The sequence below is a fragment of the Nyctereutes procyonoides genome, unplaced genomic scaffold, assembly GCF_905146905.1.
Source record: "Nyctereutes procyonoides isolate TBG_1078 unplaced genomic scaffold, NYPRO_anot_genome, whole genome shotgun sequence".
Classification (NCBI taxonomy): Eukaryota; Metazoa; Chordata; class Mammalia; order Carnivora; family Canidae; genus Nyctereutes; species Nyctereutes procyonoides.
Window position 1 is genome coordinate 1,883,368 of NW_026575037.1, and position 18,756 is coordinate 1,902,123.

Below are 18,756 nucleotides of genomic sequence, written 5' to 3' on the forward strand. Positions count from 1 at the left end.
TGCTGTAGAACATATGAAGGAATTGGACTGTGATGTATTTAAGGCTGGAGTAATTCCTATGATATCTCTACAAAATTGGCTACTACAAGTATGTGTTTACTTGTGCATAGTATCTAATTTGCTATTTTTTTACATAAAAAGTGTAAGGTGTAACAATCCCAAGGTTAGAATAAAATGGCACAGACTCATTTATAAAAAAGACTACACGTTTCTCATTAATTTATCATTTAATATAAATGCTGACAGAAAGCAGATAAAGACCTTGTAGACACTTTCATATATTTACAAACCAAAAGGTGAATCACCTCCTTCTACTTGTTAAAATAACCCTTTTATCTGCAACTCATGGGAGCTTTAAACACTACTTAGGAGCAACATGAGGCTGAGTCAGTTTCCAAGGTAATAAAGGAAATAGCATTTTAACAAATATGGCATCTCTGATATAAACAACATGCACACAAATAATACAAAATTGAAAAAGATGGCCTTAATCCTCTTAAAAACCTGACAAGTGTAACGTGTACTTATTCAGACCCAGAATTCTGCTGCCCTAAACATCTTCCTATTACTCTATTTCCACCTCACTTATTTTGAAGGCTGTTTAAAAATTGGAAATATAAACACATTAAAGAGAAGAAAATGGTCCATTTCAAACAGGGTTCTTTTTCCTATCCCAAAAGAACTTTCAAGAGTCTTCAAATAAGATTTCACAGTTTGTAAGATGCTAAAGAATTATTCACACAGATTGAAATTCTAACCTATTTGTCTTCTTTTTAAGTTGAAAACACTGGGAAAAAGTAAAATTTCACAAACGTTAGCAATTGAAAATCAGCTGTCACTTTAAGACTCAATATTCTTATTTCTGAACAGGTGGGTGGAGAAAGGCAAAAAAAAAAAAAAACGGGGCTGAGGCAAGGAAAAAATAGGAATGCAAGAGAACTTTTAAAAATGGTATTTTTGTCTAGCACTGATTTCTAAGAACAGGAGATATAAATTCTCACTATCCAAACTAACTGATTTCATGAAGTCATTTATAACCTGACTCAAATCTCATGGGCTCCTTTATTAATCTAAATTATTTTTGTCTTGTTAAATATACCTCTGCAGGGCACAATCACATACAATCAATACGATTGGTAAATTACACAAGCTCTATCCCAAGCAAATATGCATCAATGTTAAAAAGTAAAAACAAAAAACAAAAAACAAAAATCCACCCAAAAAGGTGATAATGACTGCAGAATGTCTCGGGGAGACTGGTATGGGCCTAAAGACCAAATTGACCATAGTGTGGGGGGTGGGGGTGGGTAGCAGGGGTAACAAGGGAACAAACCACACACAAAGAGGAATCTCACAACTGGAAAATGCTTAAGTGGGTAAAAGATTTTGTTCATCATTTTAATTCACTTTTTCCATTGCTCTTGTTCCAAGAAGTCATAGTATCATCATAAAGTAAGATAATGAGACCTCTGGATCAGTAAATAAAAAAGAAAAGGAAAGAAAAAAGTCCCTCCAGGTTCCTTTCATTTCCAGAAGGTGAGAAGAGAAAGGATGAAGGGGGTGGGGCTGGGGTAATGAAAATGTGGGCAATAATACACTTGGAAAAAGTAGCACTCAGGACAGTGCCTTAGTTGAACAGAGGATGTAAAAATGATAAACAAATGTTTAAATTACCTTTAAATCAGAGGAATATTTTACAGGGTTGTTTAGATATTGTTGTAAGAATGGCAGCCAATCAGTGATTACACCATAAATGATGATTTTTTTTTTAAATCAGCCCCCACCCAACGAACAACTAGGCAACCAATTATCCAACAGTTTCTTTCCATCCTTTTCTTGACCCTTTTATGCACTAGCTGGGGTGGGTGGCAGGGGCTGCTTGACAGTTTCCAGTTATAAGATGACTCTGAGTGTACAACCTAAAATGGATGCCAAAGACTTGTGAGCTCTGTCTACTTAAGAGTTAAAAACAACAAAACAAAAACAATCAGAAACAGAGACCCTAATACAAGAAAATAAGTCACCTTATCTAGCAGATAATATACTAACTCCACAGGATGTAACTTTCCTAAATACACATTTTTGGACACAATATAATCTTGAGGTTTAATTTCTCTCTCTTGGGTTATTATGCCTTATTTTCTTGTGAAAATAAAGGTTATTACTCTAAGGATGTTTTGTTCAGGAATCAAATTTAAAGTAAATTCAGTGTTTGGCTGAAAATTCAGAGGCTCTGAAAACAAGGATTCCAGTGGTGAGGTTAAGTCCCTTTATCACAACAGGATTTCAAAGGGCTTTACCCACTTTGTTCAGTGCAGTATTGAAAACCCACCTATTGGGAACACTATTATTAAAAGGTGTTATTTCTTTCTGGTGGTGGCAGTGTCCTATTCTTTATTAACATCGTAGCTAGTATTACTTACCAATGAGAATGTTATATATGGAAACACCTCTAGGAGTCAAAGCAATAAAATCATAAAAACCAAATTATAAGGGCATTTGCTATAATTAATAGTACTTTTTGACAAAAATAGCTTTCTTTTTCAAATGGCTCAAAAAGTTGAATTAATAATTTAAAAAATATATTAACTGCAATCCACCTACAATTCCCAATAAGTCATTTCAGCAGGAAAATTTCATAAAGCTGAGCTGAAGTAAAAAATAAATATAAAAACCCATAGATGTATAGATGTTCAAGGTAGAAAGGTATGAATGAGGACCAGCAAAATGGGTAAAATGACAATAGCAGTAGACTGCTTGCTTGTTCAATTCCTAATGTTTAAAGTGAAATCTGCTTTAGTTTAGTTGCTCTAATTTTCATCTACAAGAACAGGCTGATTTTTCAGGGAAGAGATCATCTTGCATCACCATCACCATGTATCACCAACTAAAAATGCACATGATCAGGCTTTTTTAGAGTACAGTTACTTTCCAGGCAGATTATTAATTTCTCCTAAAAAGTAACTGGGTCTTTCCTTTTAATAAAATATGTATCATTAAGGTGCTTTTTACAGGTAGATTTTCTATTGTGAATCCTTTACTCAATTCTTTAAAATGAGCAAAAACAAAGTGGAAGATGGTAAGACCTCCATCCATCACCATTTGTATTTAAAAGCAAATACTTTTTAGTGAAAAGAATCTGTTTTTTTCTCCAAATCTGAATATAATCTCAGATGCAGTGACTACAGTTTATTTCTTACTAGTCACATGTTCATGAATTCTTTTACCCAGTCTCATAGCTTGACCAAAGTGATATAGATTTTCCTTCAGATACAAGTAAAAAACCAAAACACACAAGATGCTATTATGACAGGATAATCTCAAAAAATGGGGGGACTGCTTACACAAAATACTGTAAAAGATGACACTCACTGGTTTAGAGAAACTGATGAATTTTCATTACTTTTACATTTTATAAGGCCAGCTACCTTTAACAGTTAACTTTAGACAAATCTACTTACACAATACAATCACAAATACTAAAAGGTTTCACAATCAAAATGGCTATTTCCCCCCCAAACCAAAACAGAGTAAAGCACAAGTCTTTGGCTCTCCTTTAAAGAAAACAGCAGGTTACCATTCTTAACCAGACCTTTGTTTGCCTACCAGTAGGGCAAATACCACATTTGTGCATCACTGAGTAATAACACCATTAGAAAAGGCAACTTCACAGAAGTTATTGGCTAAGCGAATTCATTTGAATGCTCTGTTTTGAGGCAGCAAACTGTCACTGTTGCAGATTAGGGAGGGCTGTGGGTAAATCAAGGGGAATTTGCAAGATAGAAAAGGGCCAGAAAAAAACCACAAAACTTTGAGCTCCAACCCTGAAGACCCACGGAAAGTCTGATGGAGTTACATATTCATGGTAGCAAATGAGAATCATACCAATTTTATTTTAGGCAAAAGAATAAATACACAGGAAAGTGGAGAAGGGAAAGGGAAATAAGATGAGAGAAGGGAATCAGCCACATAAATGCCATACCAAATAATTTTTTAAACATTGTGAGTAGTTGAATATTTGTAGCTGGCATTAGATATAGTGTCTTACCATGTTTCTTACTAGAAACCTATACTACAACTAACTGTTCTTTTGATTACAAAAGTAACAAGGAATGGATCTTTGGTCACTTTAGCTTCTGTAAATTACCCAAGACAGGGCAGCTATTGGATTTATCTTGTGACAGTATCTAGAAGTAAGGCAAAAGAAGTATATATAAGTTAGGAAATTACGTGTAGATATCTTATTCTCAGTTCTACTCTTTTCCAGAGATACCTTGGGGGAAAAAAGAAAGTCAAAGTACTTTTATATCCCTAGCTATAATAAGATTCCGGTTTAGTTTTCTAAACAAGAATGAACACAGTGCTTAATATACTCCTACCATAACCCTCTAAGAATTGCTTGTATTCATCTGTGATGTCAGTCTTGCTTCTTTTTTTTTTTTGTCAGTCTTGCTTCTAATTCTAAATTCAGTGAAAAGCAAATAAAGTCATCTCCAGAAGAAATTCATATTTTACTAAGTAGAAAGCATAAAAACTATTTCCTGACTGATTTAATTTCTTAACTGTCTCTAAAGGCATACATTTTAAAAGCCAAAAAAAAAAAAAAAAATCAATGGCTTCTATAGGCTTTGACAAAGCAGCTGAAGAGTCGAGTAGTTTTTTTTTTTTTTTTTTTAAAAAGAATCAAGTAGTTTTGCCCAAATAGGCCACTTACCCTTACAGGTTCATCATTTTACAAAGTGTATCACAGAGAAAAGGAAAAGAAAAGAAAAAAATCCAAACTTTGGAGGTTTTATTTAATTCCTAAAACTGCTTATGAACACTAGGAAAGTTTTAAGAATTTCCATGAGATAAAAAGCAGTGACCAATTTAAATAGGTAAGTCATATGCACAATGAGAACAGGATATCATTCTTTTGCCTTTCTGCTCAACTAGATTTCCTCTAGAGTGTGTGGGTCCTTATTGAGGTTACAGCTAGAATTAAGGCTACAATTTAAGAGATCTGCCTCCCATCCCCATCCCCAATGAAATTATCTTAAAAAGCAAAAGAGTTATTTTAAGCCAATTCAACTGTGGCTTTTCTAGTTTTATTCAGAATAGTAATAAAGTTAGAATAAGTTAACACCTCTTCCTGCCTAACTTACAAAATCAAAATGGTGAAAGCAAGGAGTGTATTTGAAAGATATAAAAATAAGTTGACTTATTAGATGTTTCAATGGAGTTCCAAAATAGAATTTTAATTTTATTCTGAACGTCAACAAAATCAATACTCATAAATTCCTTTCCAATATCAGAATCATTCTGAGTTCCAAGCTGAACCAACTGCTTCTAAAATTTATGAATTATCTAACATGTCCAAAGGAGAAATAAGACTGCCCAAATCTGCCTACAGAATGTTGGAGGCCAAGAATGTTGCCTTTTATAGTTACACAAAGAAATGAAAAATCTTGGGACTCTGTCAGACACACAGTTTCTTTCCTTCTCCCAAAAAACAATAAGCACTTACATATAAGAGGGTTTTAAGCAAAAAAGAAAACAAACAAAAAGCAAAAAAAGCAAGTATGTATTTTTAAAAAGGAAAATATGGATATCAACTGAAAAAAATGCCTCATCTTCATTCAGTGCTTCTACCTCCCAATCAGTCATTTTATCGCAACAGCTGCGCTCATGCGAAAAAATCCTTAAAACATACCCAATATATATACAGATATAGCTATGTATATATGTATATATATATAATATATATAAATTTTTATTTAAATAAAAAAGAAAGCTCGAATCCCAAGCCAATATGTGTATATCAAATCCTTGACCAGCCAGGTCTGTAGGGCATAATCAAATTCAATGTGAAATAGTATATAAACACGGTGCCTTGACTGGGCAAATTAAATAATCGCTACTCAAAAGAGTGTTCTGTTTGGACTCTCCTACTGGTAGGCAATGGCAGGACTGTATTTCCCTCCCCCCTCCCCCCATTTGTTTCAGTTAACAGTATGATGGACATAGAGCTTACACTGAGGTTGTTATGACCTCAGCAGGAGTTAAGGGTTAAGAAAATAAGAAACAAGAAAAATACAAACTCTTGCTTTTACCCAACCAAAGCAATGCAGTAACTTATTACATAACCAGTGCTTTCTGTTGTAGTAGTATAATCCAGAAAGGGAAATTTTTTAAAAATCAGGCAAACATAGGAATGAGGAGGGTGACTATATCAAATAATCCCCCCAAACATGTTTTATAGGGTCTTAGCTCAGTATAGACACATGGCATCAGAATATGTGCAGCAGAACTAAATTTTAAAATTTCTTCTTATTCTTTTCAACATTTTCATCAAGAATCTCTTCACTATGAAAACTAACTTTTAGGTACTTAACTGCCTACTGGCGCCGATGATTCTGAACAACAACTATTAATTTATAAACTATCCTTAAGAACTGGGCAGTTTGTATTTGACTCATCTATTTGAAAACCAGGGGCTTTTATTTTATTTTATACTTTTGGGTTCTGACAGTAAAACAGAACAAAAACATCAACAGAAATAATGTGACTGTTCATTTTCAGTTCAAGTGTTGCAGTTTTAAAACATGGTTGATTTTTCCCAGTGGTTTTTGTTTTCTGGGTTTTTAAAAAACATTTTATGATTTTAACAAAAGTTTAATTTGAAAAGCACAACTCCAAATTTCCAACCATCAGCTCAGTACAGGTAATATACCAACCATGTATTTTTCAGTACTAACTAATAAATTACAATTCATTCTTAAAATAATCTCCATTTAAATCTAATCGAACCGCCTACAATATTGGCCTGGCTTTCTGATTACATCAAGAGAATGAAATGTATCCATAATATGGAAATGAGGACTTCAAAAAATTAATTAGGAATTATCTCTCTGAAAAAGTGGAAGTAAAAACAAAAACAAGAAACAAAACCCACCTGAACAACAAAAAGTTTTAGTGCCATATAAAAAACACACACATGAAGCCAGAAACAAGAAAGGGAAAGAAAATTATGACTTTCAAATAATAGCTCTTGGAAAAGTTGGTTTGCTGCACATTTTCTAATAACTAGTCTACTACTGTCTCTTTGTTTCTCAAGCACCACAGAATTCTCAGACAGTCCGGTGCTTTCTGTCTGTTTTAACTTAAGGGGTTGTGAAAGTTGGGAAGGATCGGGGATAAGGAATTATACACTGGGTATGTAATAATACCAAAATACAAGAAAAACCTACTTCATTAAGATCATACAATTAATCAAACAGAGTGTATATATAATATCTTCTTTTTTTTTAAAGCCCTGGATCCAAGGCGTCCAAAGTTATTAAAATAAAGTTCATTCACAGAACAAAAACAAATTTAATCTGAATTGCTTGCAGATACTGCTAATTTTCTTTTTCTTTTTCTTTTTTTTTAAATTAAAAAATGCATTAATGTGAACTATGTGCAGGGTTTGTTTTTAGTAGTGGTATTTGTGCACATTGCCTCCGGTACTTTTCTTGGATTTCTCTGACCACTCTCAGAGAAAAAGTTTAGAAGTTATCTGTTCTCCTACCCCTATGCCCCACAAATTGATCAGGAGCAAAAGATAAAAGTCGAACTCTTCATAATTTAGGGAGCAGAAGTGGATGTGACTCCGGCTCTCTGGGAGTCATTGTTGTCACCTCCTCCCTCGGGATCCTCTGACAGGTTCAGAGAGCTGGTCTTGTTTGACAGGAGGCTGATATTCTCTTGTGTCAAAGCTGAGCCATTTGGTACATCACTATTAATTAAAAAAACAACAATATTAAATAAGGAGAGATAAAAATGATGAGTAGAATAAAAATCAATAGGGCCTTTCTTTTAGGAGTATGGAAAAATACACAAGTAGCTTTTAAATTTTAGTTTACAGTTCTATACCCATGCTTTATTATAGAAGTGGGCAAACGAAGGCTAATCAGTGCCTATTTTTCTAAGTACAGTTTTACTGAAACACAGCCTGCCCATTTGTTTATGTATTGTCTATGACTGCTTTCACACTACAATGGCAGAATTGAGCATTTCCAGAGACTGTGAGACCCATAGTTTTAAATACTTACTATCAGGACTTTAATAAGAAAAAGTTCTGACCCCTTTAAGCTTTAGCAGGCTTACTCGTATGAGAAATTATTCTGAACTTAGGACAAATGCATGGATTTAAACAGCTAAAACTTAAGCCTGAAACCAGAGCATTAAAAATTATTGTTGTACAATCATCAGGAAGGTAACTCAGGACTCTGTAGTAAATGACTTCACAATTACCTAGGGAAATAATTAAAGCTATGCAAACAAAGAATTGACTGTGATACGGTTTATTGCGGGGTTGTTTAATCATAGCTGACATATATCCTTCCACCTCTAGATGATGTGGGATAGGCCAAATTAAAAACTAGGGGGATAGGATGGAAGGTGGATTTGAAAGAGGCTACATATCCGCACACTTTAAAAGGACTGGAAAGGTCTACACCAAAATGCTGAATTGGTTTTAAATAAATTAAAAAATAGGAGAAAGAAGAAATGGAACCAGAAAAACTCATTTGTTATATATTAACAATCCAATCTTGGATCTGTAAATAAGTTTCATGACTCAGAAAAACAAGTTTTAGAACTAAATTTATGTGAAAATATTCTTTTCTCAATGTATACAGAATGATTTTTTAAAAAAGAGATTTTATTTATTTGAGAGAGAGAAGAGAGGGCACAAGCAGAATGTAGAGGCAGAGAGAGAGGGAGGGAGAAGCAGACTCTCAGCTGAGCAGGGAGCCCAATGCAGGGCTTGATCCCAGGACCCCAGGATCATGACCTGAGCTGAAGGCAGACGCTTAACTGACTGAGCCACCCAGGCACACCTGAATAATGGTATTTTTTTAAAAGATAAATCATATTTATGAGGGAACTTCTGTCAGGATTGGATAATATAAGACTATGAAATGTCCCTTTCTTTACCTGAATGTCAATGTAAGGTCCTCAGCTGAAACCTTATTTTGTGGTTCTGGTTGTCCATTTTCTGCTTGTTTACTTGTATTCAATTTGCTTTTCATGTCCAGAGTACACTGGTTCTCCTTTGGAAGAGAAGGACGTAAATTCAATTATCTTCTATTTAACAGTGCTAATGAAATAGACCAAATATAGATAATACAAATTGATAATCCAAAATCATTATTTTTATATGATATTTATAAATCATTTTTATAAAATGACCAAAGAAATGGGCAGCCTAAAAGAGAGACATACATGATAATAAGAGAGTACATCTGCTCACTATCCAAGCTAGAAAACAAGGGAGAGAATGCCCCAAGTTAGAAAAACTGATGACTTAGAAAAGGTAAGCAAAAATATAATCACTACCTATAACATACTTATTGAAAGCAAAAAAATGAAATACCTCATTTATTTGCTTGGAAAGAACTTATAACTATTTAACAAAAGAGTCAATTACCATGCAACCTAGGGGAATGGTTCACTCCCCCCAAATCCAAAATTTCCCAAAACCAGTATTTGTGAATTAGGAGGCATATCCATGGATACAATTCCTCAGGAAGGAATGTGTAGATTGCATTTCCCTCGTAATAAAAAAACAGGCTTCAATAACTAAAGGGCTATAATAACTATTTGTGAACACATAGTTTTTTAAGATCATGGTATTGCAAAATCGTAACATCATCCCCTCTCAGCTTCTCTAATCAGTATGTTTAACAATAATTTAATAATACCCAATTAACTGCCTTGTTTTCCCTGCAAGTTTTTCATAATGCAGAATCCTAAGACAAAAAAAAAAAAAAAAAAAGAATCCTAAGACAAAGAACACTCACATCAAAAGGGAATGAGAAAAAAAAAGGGGGGGAATGAGAGGAGGAATGAATAAAAAAGGGAGGCAGCCCATCTTCATGATTATTCTAGATATTAACCACTCACTGGAGTGCCTTAGGGGTGATGATTCTAGAGCTCTAGAGCTGCAAGTTCTAAGACATCACTACACAAAAGCTTTCCTTTCACCTCTTCCAGTTCCCACCCCTTTCCCACCAGAACACTCACCAGACTCAGTTCCCGGGTTCTCTTCCCGATTTCCCTTTCCACCTGGTGCAGTTCCAAACTCAATTGCTCACTTGAAATCATCCCAGGCCATTTTGGAGGTGGTGGTGGGGGCTGTGACTGGCCTGCCAGGGTGTTGACCTCCCTCTGCAACACCAGCCTGTTACTAACAGCCTAGTGCATAAAGCCAAGCACATACACAACTCAACACATTTCACACCATGCACGGGATGACCAGGCCCATTCTCAGACCACTGCCTAAAGTAGCTTATCAGGAAGATATGTGCAATAGAAATGATGCAACTGTAAGGCACTGTCTTTTTTGAGTGCCATCTGAATTAAAAAAGAAAAACTAGGTGATTCAAACTTAGTAAACAGTAATTTAACATTAGGTAGAAGTTGCTCTTTATTTGAAAGAGAAGTATAAATGTACATCTTTCCCCCTCTTTCTTAAATTCAATTTTCTGAAATAAATCCTGCGATTTATTTCAATGAAACCTCAGTAATGGCAAGGACTTTTAACCATACTGAGTTAAATATGTGGCAAACTTCCAACTGATGCTGATTATCCTTTTGGAACAGAAAATGGGTCTACAAATTTCAATTTAGACAAAAAACCATGAATTAGTATGATAAGGAATAAGAGTTGATGGAGTTAATGGTCTGAATCTTTAAAAAGTCAACCAAAGGACATAGTCAAACACAGCATTTTTTTTTTTTTTTACAACAGGAATCAGCAAGAAGTTCTAGACCAATGTAAATGAAATGGCACAAGACAAAATATGAATGTTATATAGTAAAAAAAATTCTAAGCCTTACTGCTTACATAAAGAACACAAGTCAGACATGTAGTCCCAAAAAAGCAATCTCCTGTTGGTCTTTGTAATAAGGGAATCTAAGAATTAGTTAAAAATTTATTTCCAAAGGGATGTCTTCCTTATTAAAGATCTTGGTAGAAAGATAATGACTAATGTTCTAATAGTTTTCATTTTCTCCAGGAGGGAGTAAAGTATTTATCAGCAGAATGTCTTCAGTTTTCTAAATTGAAAGAATGTAATGTAAACAAAACCTAGTCTTCTTTAAGTGGCACTTTAAAAAATTCTTTGTTTTCAGATTTTTTTTTCTCTTTAAGTGTCAGGCAGCGTGGTGGAAAGAACATTGAACGTGGAGCAGGAAGACTTGTGCTCACATTTCAACCTCTGTGAAACTACTATCTTTCAACTGGAAGAGGAGGACTATACCACTTGCCTGACCTACCACCGGTCAAGGTCACTGTAAGGGTCAAATAGGACCTGTGATGGTATCTCATCAACTGAAAGAACTATATTAATGAAAGGCATAATCACTATACAGAGGCCAGTCTTTTTAAAGTCTAAGTTCTAAGCTTCTATCTTTTAAAGATTTAAAAATATATCCTGAAGACTAAAAGAAATGAGAATTTTTTTTAGATTAAGAAAGGCAGTATGAAAAATGAAAAAATGTTAAGCTAAAAGCATTTGTTTATAAAAACCGTATACCTTAAATGTGCCATAAGGGAATATAAATTCCTGCTGGGATATTTTAGATAGTCTGTTTTCTCTTCTCATGGAATAGAAAGTTCTAAATTTCCTATTGTCCCACACTGGACTCTTAAGTACTTAAACTCTTTGAAGAATGGACACCTATACTAACTCTTTAACAGATGTTAAGTTTTTATGCTCATCCTACCTCAGAAATTCTTCCTTTTAAAACTCCTTTGAGAACTCTTCAAAAATTGGAATGAAAAAATATCTGTAAGTTGGTACCTCTAGTCCACGTAGCTGAGTCTGTTGGCTAATTTGGTGGTTTAGCTGTTGTAATTCTAGTCGTAGCTGTTCCCTCTCAGCAGATGGAAGGGGCTTTCCATGACTGGCCACTTCTGACATGGATATTCTCTCCCTTTGGTGGGAAAGAAAGGATGGAATAAATTTTAAGTTTTATTATTAAAAAATAGTATTGACCGAATATAACATATTGTGTCAACTATACTTCAACTGAAAAAAAAGAAAAAAAAAAAAAACCCTTAGGTTTGATCTTTTCTGACATAAAAATCTGTTACTTCACTATGAAAAAAAGAGATTATTGATAAGAAAAGCTGAATTAATTTTAAAGGTTTATAAAAGTAAAAAGAATGACACATACCTCTCACTGAAGTGTCCCTGAGAAGGTATGTTCTGATGAGGTGAATATGGAGAACCTCCCCAGCCGCCATGGGTTCCATATGGAGTATAATCTATAAGAGAATAATTTACTGTTCAATGATGCAATTCAGAGATTTCATTCTTCTCTTAAGGTGGACATAATCTAAAAGGCACAAACATATTGTATACACAGCTATCTGGAAAAATATCTATCAATATGATACAAGGGTACCAATGTTTTTTTTTTTTTTCCTTACCGAAAGGTATCAGTCTTTGTAAATGTTTCTTTCTTGTGGGGCTTGAACTCACAACCTTGAGATCAAACCTGAACTGAGATCAAGAGTCGGATGCTTAACTGATTAAGCCACCCAGGCACCCATTTAAAATTTTAAAAATGAGAATGCATTATTTTAATAAAAGCAACAAAGCTATTAAAACAAAAACCAACAGATGATCTTCACATAGAAAAATTTTAGTTTGTAGCCTTAGAATTCCCTGGGTTATAATTAGCTTTCTACATGGATAATTCCACGGAAGAGTTTAGAAGATTATGGAAAGCACTAATAGTAAATGGGGAGTAGGGATGGGTGCTGAAAATCATGAACAGGAACCCACCAGATCAGATTACCTTCAATTCTTACCTGAAATATTAATAGGTTTTGTGGGAGCTCCCTGAGGTGCCATAGCCTGCATTGGACCAGCACCCTGATATATTGTTTTGGAAGTTCGAGAGATGGCACCAAACCGAGATACGGTTGGTCGGTCTCCAAATGGGATAAGGTCATCATCACTGGTTTCTGCTGCTCTTCTCTGAAGATCCAGTCTCTGGTCTCTCATTCCTTTACTCTCCACATTCTGATAAAAAGTAAAATGAGAAATCCACCCTAGACTTAGATCTCTAACATTATTTCCTTCAGGTCTGTGATAAGGTTAAAAAAAAGAGTATAATGTTCTTATTGGTATGGCTAAAATAATTTGCTTGTCATCGTAAACATTGTTTTTTAAACCTCTGATCACTCCCCACAATAAGAAATGTATTTTACATCATGACTCAGTACATATATACACACTCAATATACAGATATAACCTCATGACAAATATTTATTTCTTACTGTATGTGGTCTTGTATTTTTAGTTATTTAAAAAAAAAACTCATCACAACCCACTCTATTTCAAAACTCAATAGTTAGAAGACCACTGCCTAAAAATATTAACTGCCAACACAGATGTTTCAAAGGGATTCCAGTCAGAAAGAAATAAGCACCACCATGAATGGAAACAGAAATCTAATTGGTAGATCCTTGCTACTCATAGTTTGGGGACCAATAACATCAGCAGTAGCATTGTGGGAACTCATCAGAAATGTAGAATCTCAGGTCTCACCCCAGTCTTACTGAATTAGGACCTGCACTTTAACATGTTCTAATTAGACTCCAACAGAATTTATATGCACACTAATGTCTGAAAAACACTGATAATCTTTCACTCATTTGGGAAATTTTCAATTACCTCTAGGTTAGGTTGACAAGTATTTTTATTCTTTAGTGATTTAAGGAAATGAGTTTTATTTTTACTAATTTTTGTTACTTTAATATAATAAACCCTCCTTTTAAAAAAGGTTTTATTTATTTATTCGAGAGAGACAGGGAGAGCATGCAGGGAAGGGGGCCTGAAATTCTTAAGGAAAGCTCAATTATTTGTGTCTACACTATTAATGGGGTCTGACTTATTTGGTTTATCTTGATTTGCATTAATTATGGCTTAGTTATTACACATACCATCATTTCCACACTCCCCACTGCCACCACATCTTTGGGTTTGGCATCTTTGGTTCCAATGTAGGAGCCGATGGTGTCACATGACCAGGGAGAATACTGGCTGTAGTCATTTCCTTTGTATTTCCCAGCTACCTTCAGGTCTTCATCCATAAACTACAGATGGGGGAAAAAATGTGAGTATGTATATATATACATATAGGAAACGGGTCTTCTAAGTAACAATGCGATAAAGCAGGAATTTCTTAGAACACCATCCTAAAGCAACATAATGATGGTTATTTGATTTATGCTACAACAGAAGACTTTTGTAGACTGTGAAAAATATAAAACAAGTGAAGAGAGATGTTTAGCTTTTACCTGTTGTTAGCAGAGGGTCAAAAACAAGTATCTCAATGAATCAAGACAGGATTTTTGAGGTTTGCTAATCCTCTTCTTAATTGGATGGAAGTCAACACTTAAGCTAATATGGACCAGGCCCTAGTTTTGCTGGACACTTCTCATTCTTTCTTTCAATAACATTCCAGGTAAACAAGAAAATTTAAACTACCTAAAATGTAACTTAAAACAATCTATGTAGTACATCATGATGCAGGAACTTTTTTTACTGAAATCTCTTTAACAGTATTAATTCATGTTTTAAATAAATTCTGGTCCTTAGGTTGATTCTGTGAAGTGAAAAGGGTAAGACCCAATTTTCTCAAGATGAGTTCTGAAATTATGAGAATAGCTATTCTAGGTCTAATGTATTGTTCTTAAAATCAATATTCACGTTTGTGTACGGTTATACAGTTTTGAAAGTGCTTTTATGTAAACTAACTCATATGTTCCTCAGGTCCATGGGAGAACACAGTTGATCTAAGGCTATATACTATTATAGGGTGGTACTAGAAGTAAAACTTTAATACTGCTTTCACTTTATCAAAAATATATATACACTGATATACTGATAATGTAGGATCTACTGGTATATCTAAGTGGCTCTATGCTTCCCCTTATCTAAAAACTAAAACAAACAAACAAACAAAAAAACCACACCTCTTTTCTGAGTCATTACTGGTTTTCTATACTGACAAAGGGTCTTGCTGTTCATAAATATCACTCATTTTCAACCATAACTCCCATTTCTATTGTTTATAAACTCTTTTTTGTCCTAACTCAATTTAAAAATTTTATCTCCTTTATTTTGCTTCCACATGTAAACTTCACATAGAAAAGCCAGTTTTTTAAATGACCTACTAACAACAGTGCTTATCCCTACCCCATCCTGATATATTATGTGATTGTTAAAAAGGATGATATAAACTTATATACTAACGAAGAAAGACATCTGGGATAACTGGGTAAGTAAAAACAATGAACAAAAAAATGTAAATATAAAAACCTCAGGATATATTACTAAATGATCCTATCAAAAAGTAATAGGTTTAGTTCGTGCACACAAAATGGGATTTTGGAGAAATTTCTCTATGGTATATGTGTGTATATGTATTTATTATTTATTTACTTATTTAGGTGGGGGAGGTGGAGATTACAAGATGGGTGGAGAGGCTCAGGGGGAAGAGGCAGGCTCCCTGCTGAGCAGGGAGCTTGATGCAGGGCTTAATCCCAGGACCCCAGGATTATGACCTGAACCAAAGGCAGATGCCTAACCAACTGAGCCATCTAGGTGTCCCATAATGTATGAATTTAGTACAACTTATATGTAGATTGTTTAGAACTGAACTTTATAGCTTTGTATGTCAGTAACTAAAATAATTCTAGATAAAGTTCCTTACTAGCAAGGCATTATTATATTTATTAGAAGTAAAAAAACAGCAAATACAAATAGCTATTATTTACTGGATGTGTTACACATGCCAGATGCCTTGTGTCTCATTAAATTTTTACCACACCACTATGAAGTAGGCTTTATTATGCTGGATTTACAAATGGAAAAACTTGAGCTTCAGAGTTTAGGGAAGGCTAAGTAACTTACAAGGGAGCACACAGAGTGACACAGCTGAACTTCAAAAGTAATTATGTTTGATTCCAAAATTAGCTTACTTTTTGCAGTGTCATATTGCTAAAAAAAAAATAGTATAGTGTAACAAGGTTCTAGGAGAACTCTAATATATAATATTTGAAAAACTGTAACATTTATACTTAAATAAAGTAAGTAAAATTACATTAATAGAAGATGTTATGACTTTATTAATTAACCTACATTATTGTGGAAAATTCATGTAAAGTGTTTAGACAGAAAAGTCAGGAAAAAAGTTATTACCAATATTATAAGTGGAAAAGTGAACACCGCTATAGACCATGTAGATATTAAAAAGATAAGACAACATTCATTCATGGTAACAATCAGCACTGTCCAGCTGAAACACTAAGATAATCCCCAAGATTATGGTTTATACTCTATAGTACATTAACCAGTTTATTCTATCAACTTTATTTCAGTGGTTTTTCCTCTGCCTTGCACACTACTATATTAGCTCGTCTTTCTTCTTTGAATCAACTTCACCATCCTATTTTCCTCATTACTGAGTTAAATAAATCCTTGATGTCCCTAAATTATAAAAAGTCTAAAAGTAGTAACAGAGGGGAATTTCATTAATTTGACAAAGATCATCTACCAAAAAACCTACAGTGAACATCATAATGATAAATTATTAAAAGCTCTATTTGCTCCAAGAGTAGAAATAAGTCAAGAATACCTGCTGTCATCCCCTTTATTTGACATTTTACTGGAGGATCTTAGCTAGCACTAGGTAGGAAAAAGAAGAGACATAAGAACTGAAAAGGAGAAAGTCAAATGGTCATTCTTGAGGATCTGAGGATCTGATTGTGTGAATAAAAAATTCAAAAGAATCCACTGACAAATACTAGAGCCAATAAGGAAATTCAGCAACACTGCTGAATACAAGGGTCAATACACAAAAATCTACTTAATTTTTCTGTATTAATAACAAAATGAAATTTCAAAAAGGATTCCATTTGTTTCAAAAAACATCAGTTATCTAGGAATAAGTTTAATTAAAGATATGCAAGACACTGAAAACTATGATTTAGGACATTATTGAAAGAAATTAAATAAGATCCAAGTAAATGGGCGGTATACAATGTTCTAGGAGACTCAATATTGTAAAGATGTCACTCTTCCCTAAATGGATCTAAAACAATGCCCAATGAAAATATAATGAAACCTACATATATAATTTTTAAAATTTCTAACAGCCACATGAAAAAAAGAAGTAGCTAAAATTAATTTTAATAATAAACAAGAACAAGAACCTAACCTGAGCTGAGATCAAGAATCAGATGCTTGATCTCTGAACAAGAACCTAAGAACCTAACCTGAGCTGAGATCCTGAACAAGAACCTAACCTGAGCTGAGATCAAGAATCAGATGCTTTACCAACTGAGCAACCCAAGCACCCCTAAAGTATTATCATTTTAATAAGTTATTAATAAATACATTAATGAGGAAAAAGGGGAATATATTAATTTTTTATTCCTGCGGTGTATTAAAACATCAGATCCAGTGCATATTTTATGCTTACAGTACAAATGAATTTGGACTAGCCACATTAAGTACTCCTTAGCAGAATGTGGCTAGTGTTTACTATATTGGACAGCACAGATCCAAAGATTCAATGTAATCCTAATAAAGATTGTAGCATATATTTTGGTGAACATCAACAAGACAATTTTTAAATATTTGGAAATTGCAAAAGTAATACTGAAAGACAAAACTAGAAAACATACATCACCACATATTAAGACATACTATAAAACTACACTAAAACAGGTGGTGTTAGTTCAAAGACAAAGAAATAGACCAATGAAACAGAATAGAGTCCAGAAACATGTATAATCACCTGACTATGATAAAGGTGACCTGATTATGATAATGGTGACTTCAGGGCACTAGGGAAAAGATGTTCTTTTCATTAAATGGTGGTAGGTCAATGAGATACCCCTTAGGAGGAAAAAATGGACCTTTACTCCTAACAGTAACAAGAATCAGTTCTAGATGAAACGTAGATTTAAACGTAAAATAAAATAACCTTTTAGAAGAAAACATAGGAAAATATCCTCATAATCTTAGAAACAGCCAAGATTACTTAATACTTAAACAAGACATACAACAAACAACTGATGAAGGAAAAATTGATAAATGAGACTAAAAATGATGTGCTTACTTCCTCTTGATGAAAGGTAGGAGGCAATGTTGGTGAAGGTGCAAAAGGAGGTGGAGAGATAACCTTCCTTTCCTCTAGCTGGGCCATTATTTCCTTTCGTCTGCGATGCAGCTCATCTAGGCTAGGATGGGGCTGAGGAGGAGGAGGAAGCCGGCTATAAGGAGGGTCCTGGAAATGCAAAGATTAGTAAAAACTGAAAAATAATTTCAGAACACATTAATTCATTTAGCACATATTTTAAATAGGTAGCAGTTTGCATATTAATCTCAATATTTGAACATACTAAGACTTAATAAAACAAAGTAAAACAAAATAAAGCCCCCCAAAACTCTGAGGTTTTCCCAAAGAGCAAATTAAAATTTTTTTTCCTTGGCCTGAGACCATAATTTCCAAATACAGTTGACCCCTGAACAATTCAAGCTTGAACTATACAGGTCCACTTACACACAGATTTATTTCAATAAAAATAGTTCTGTAAATATACTTTCTCTAACAATTTTAATAACATTTTCTTTTCTCTAGCTTACCTTATTGTTAGATTACATTATATAACACATATACAAAATATGTGCTAACTGGCTGTTGAT

At 34.0% G+C, this 18,756-nt stretch overlaps 1 protein-coding gene across 7 annotated transcripts in view; it reads right to left on the bottom strand.

Annotated features, from left to right (window-relative positions):
- Window positions 1-208: 208 nt before the first annotated feature.
- Window positions 209-18,756, bottom strand: part of RC3H1 (ring finger and CCCH-type domains 1) — an 81,125-nt gene continuing 62,577 nt past the window's right edge. For 6 of the 7 annotated variants that reach the window (XM_055319094.1, XM_055319093.1, XM_055319092.1 and 3 more), the window contains exons 13-20: window positions 18,170-18,337; window positions 13,983-14,135; window positions 12,845-13,058; window positions 12,205-12,295; window positions 11,829-11,961; window positions 10,048-10,218; window positions 8,959-9,074; window positions 209-7,756 (exon numbers count right to left, since the gene is read on the bottom strand). In XM_055319094.1, coding sequence (XP_055175069.1) covers window positions 7,606-7,756; window positions 8,959-9,074; window positions 10,048-10,218; window positions 11,829-11,961; window positions 12,205-12,295; window positions 12,845-13,058; window positions 13,983-14,135; window positions 18,170-18,337 — 1,197 coding nt within the window. In that variant the 3' untranslated portion in view covers window positions 209-7,605. The remainder of the gene's footprint in view (window positions 7,757-8,958; window positions 9,075-10,047; window positions 10,219-11,828; window positions 11,962-12,204; window positions 12,296-12,844; window positions 13,059-13,982; window positions 14,136-18,169; window positions 18,338-18,756) is intronic. The other variant, XM_055319096.1, reaches the window with a different exon arrangement.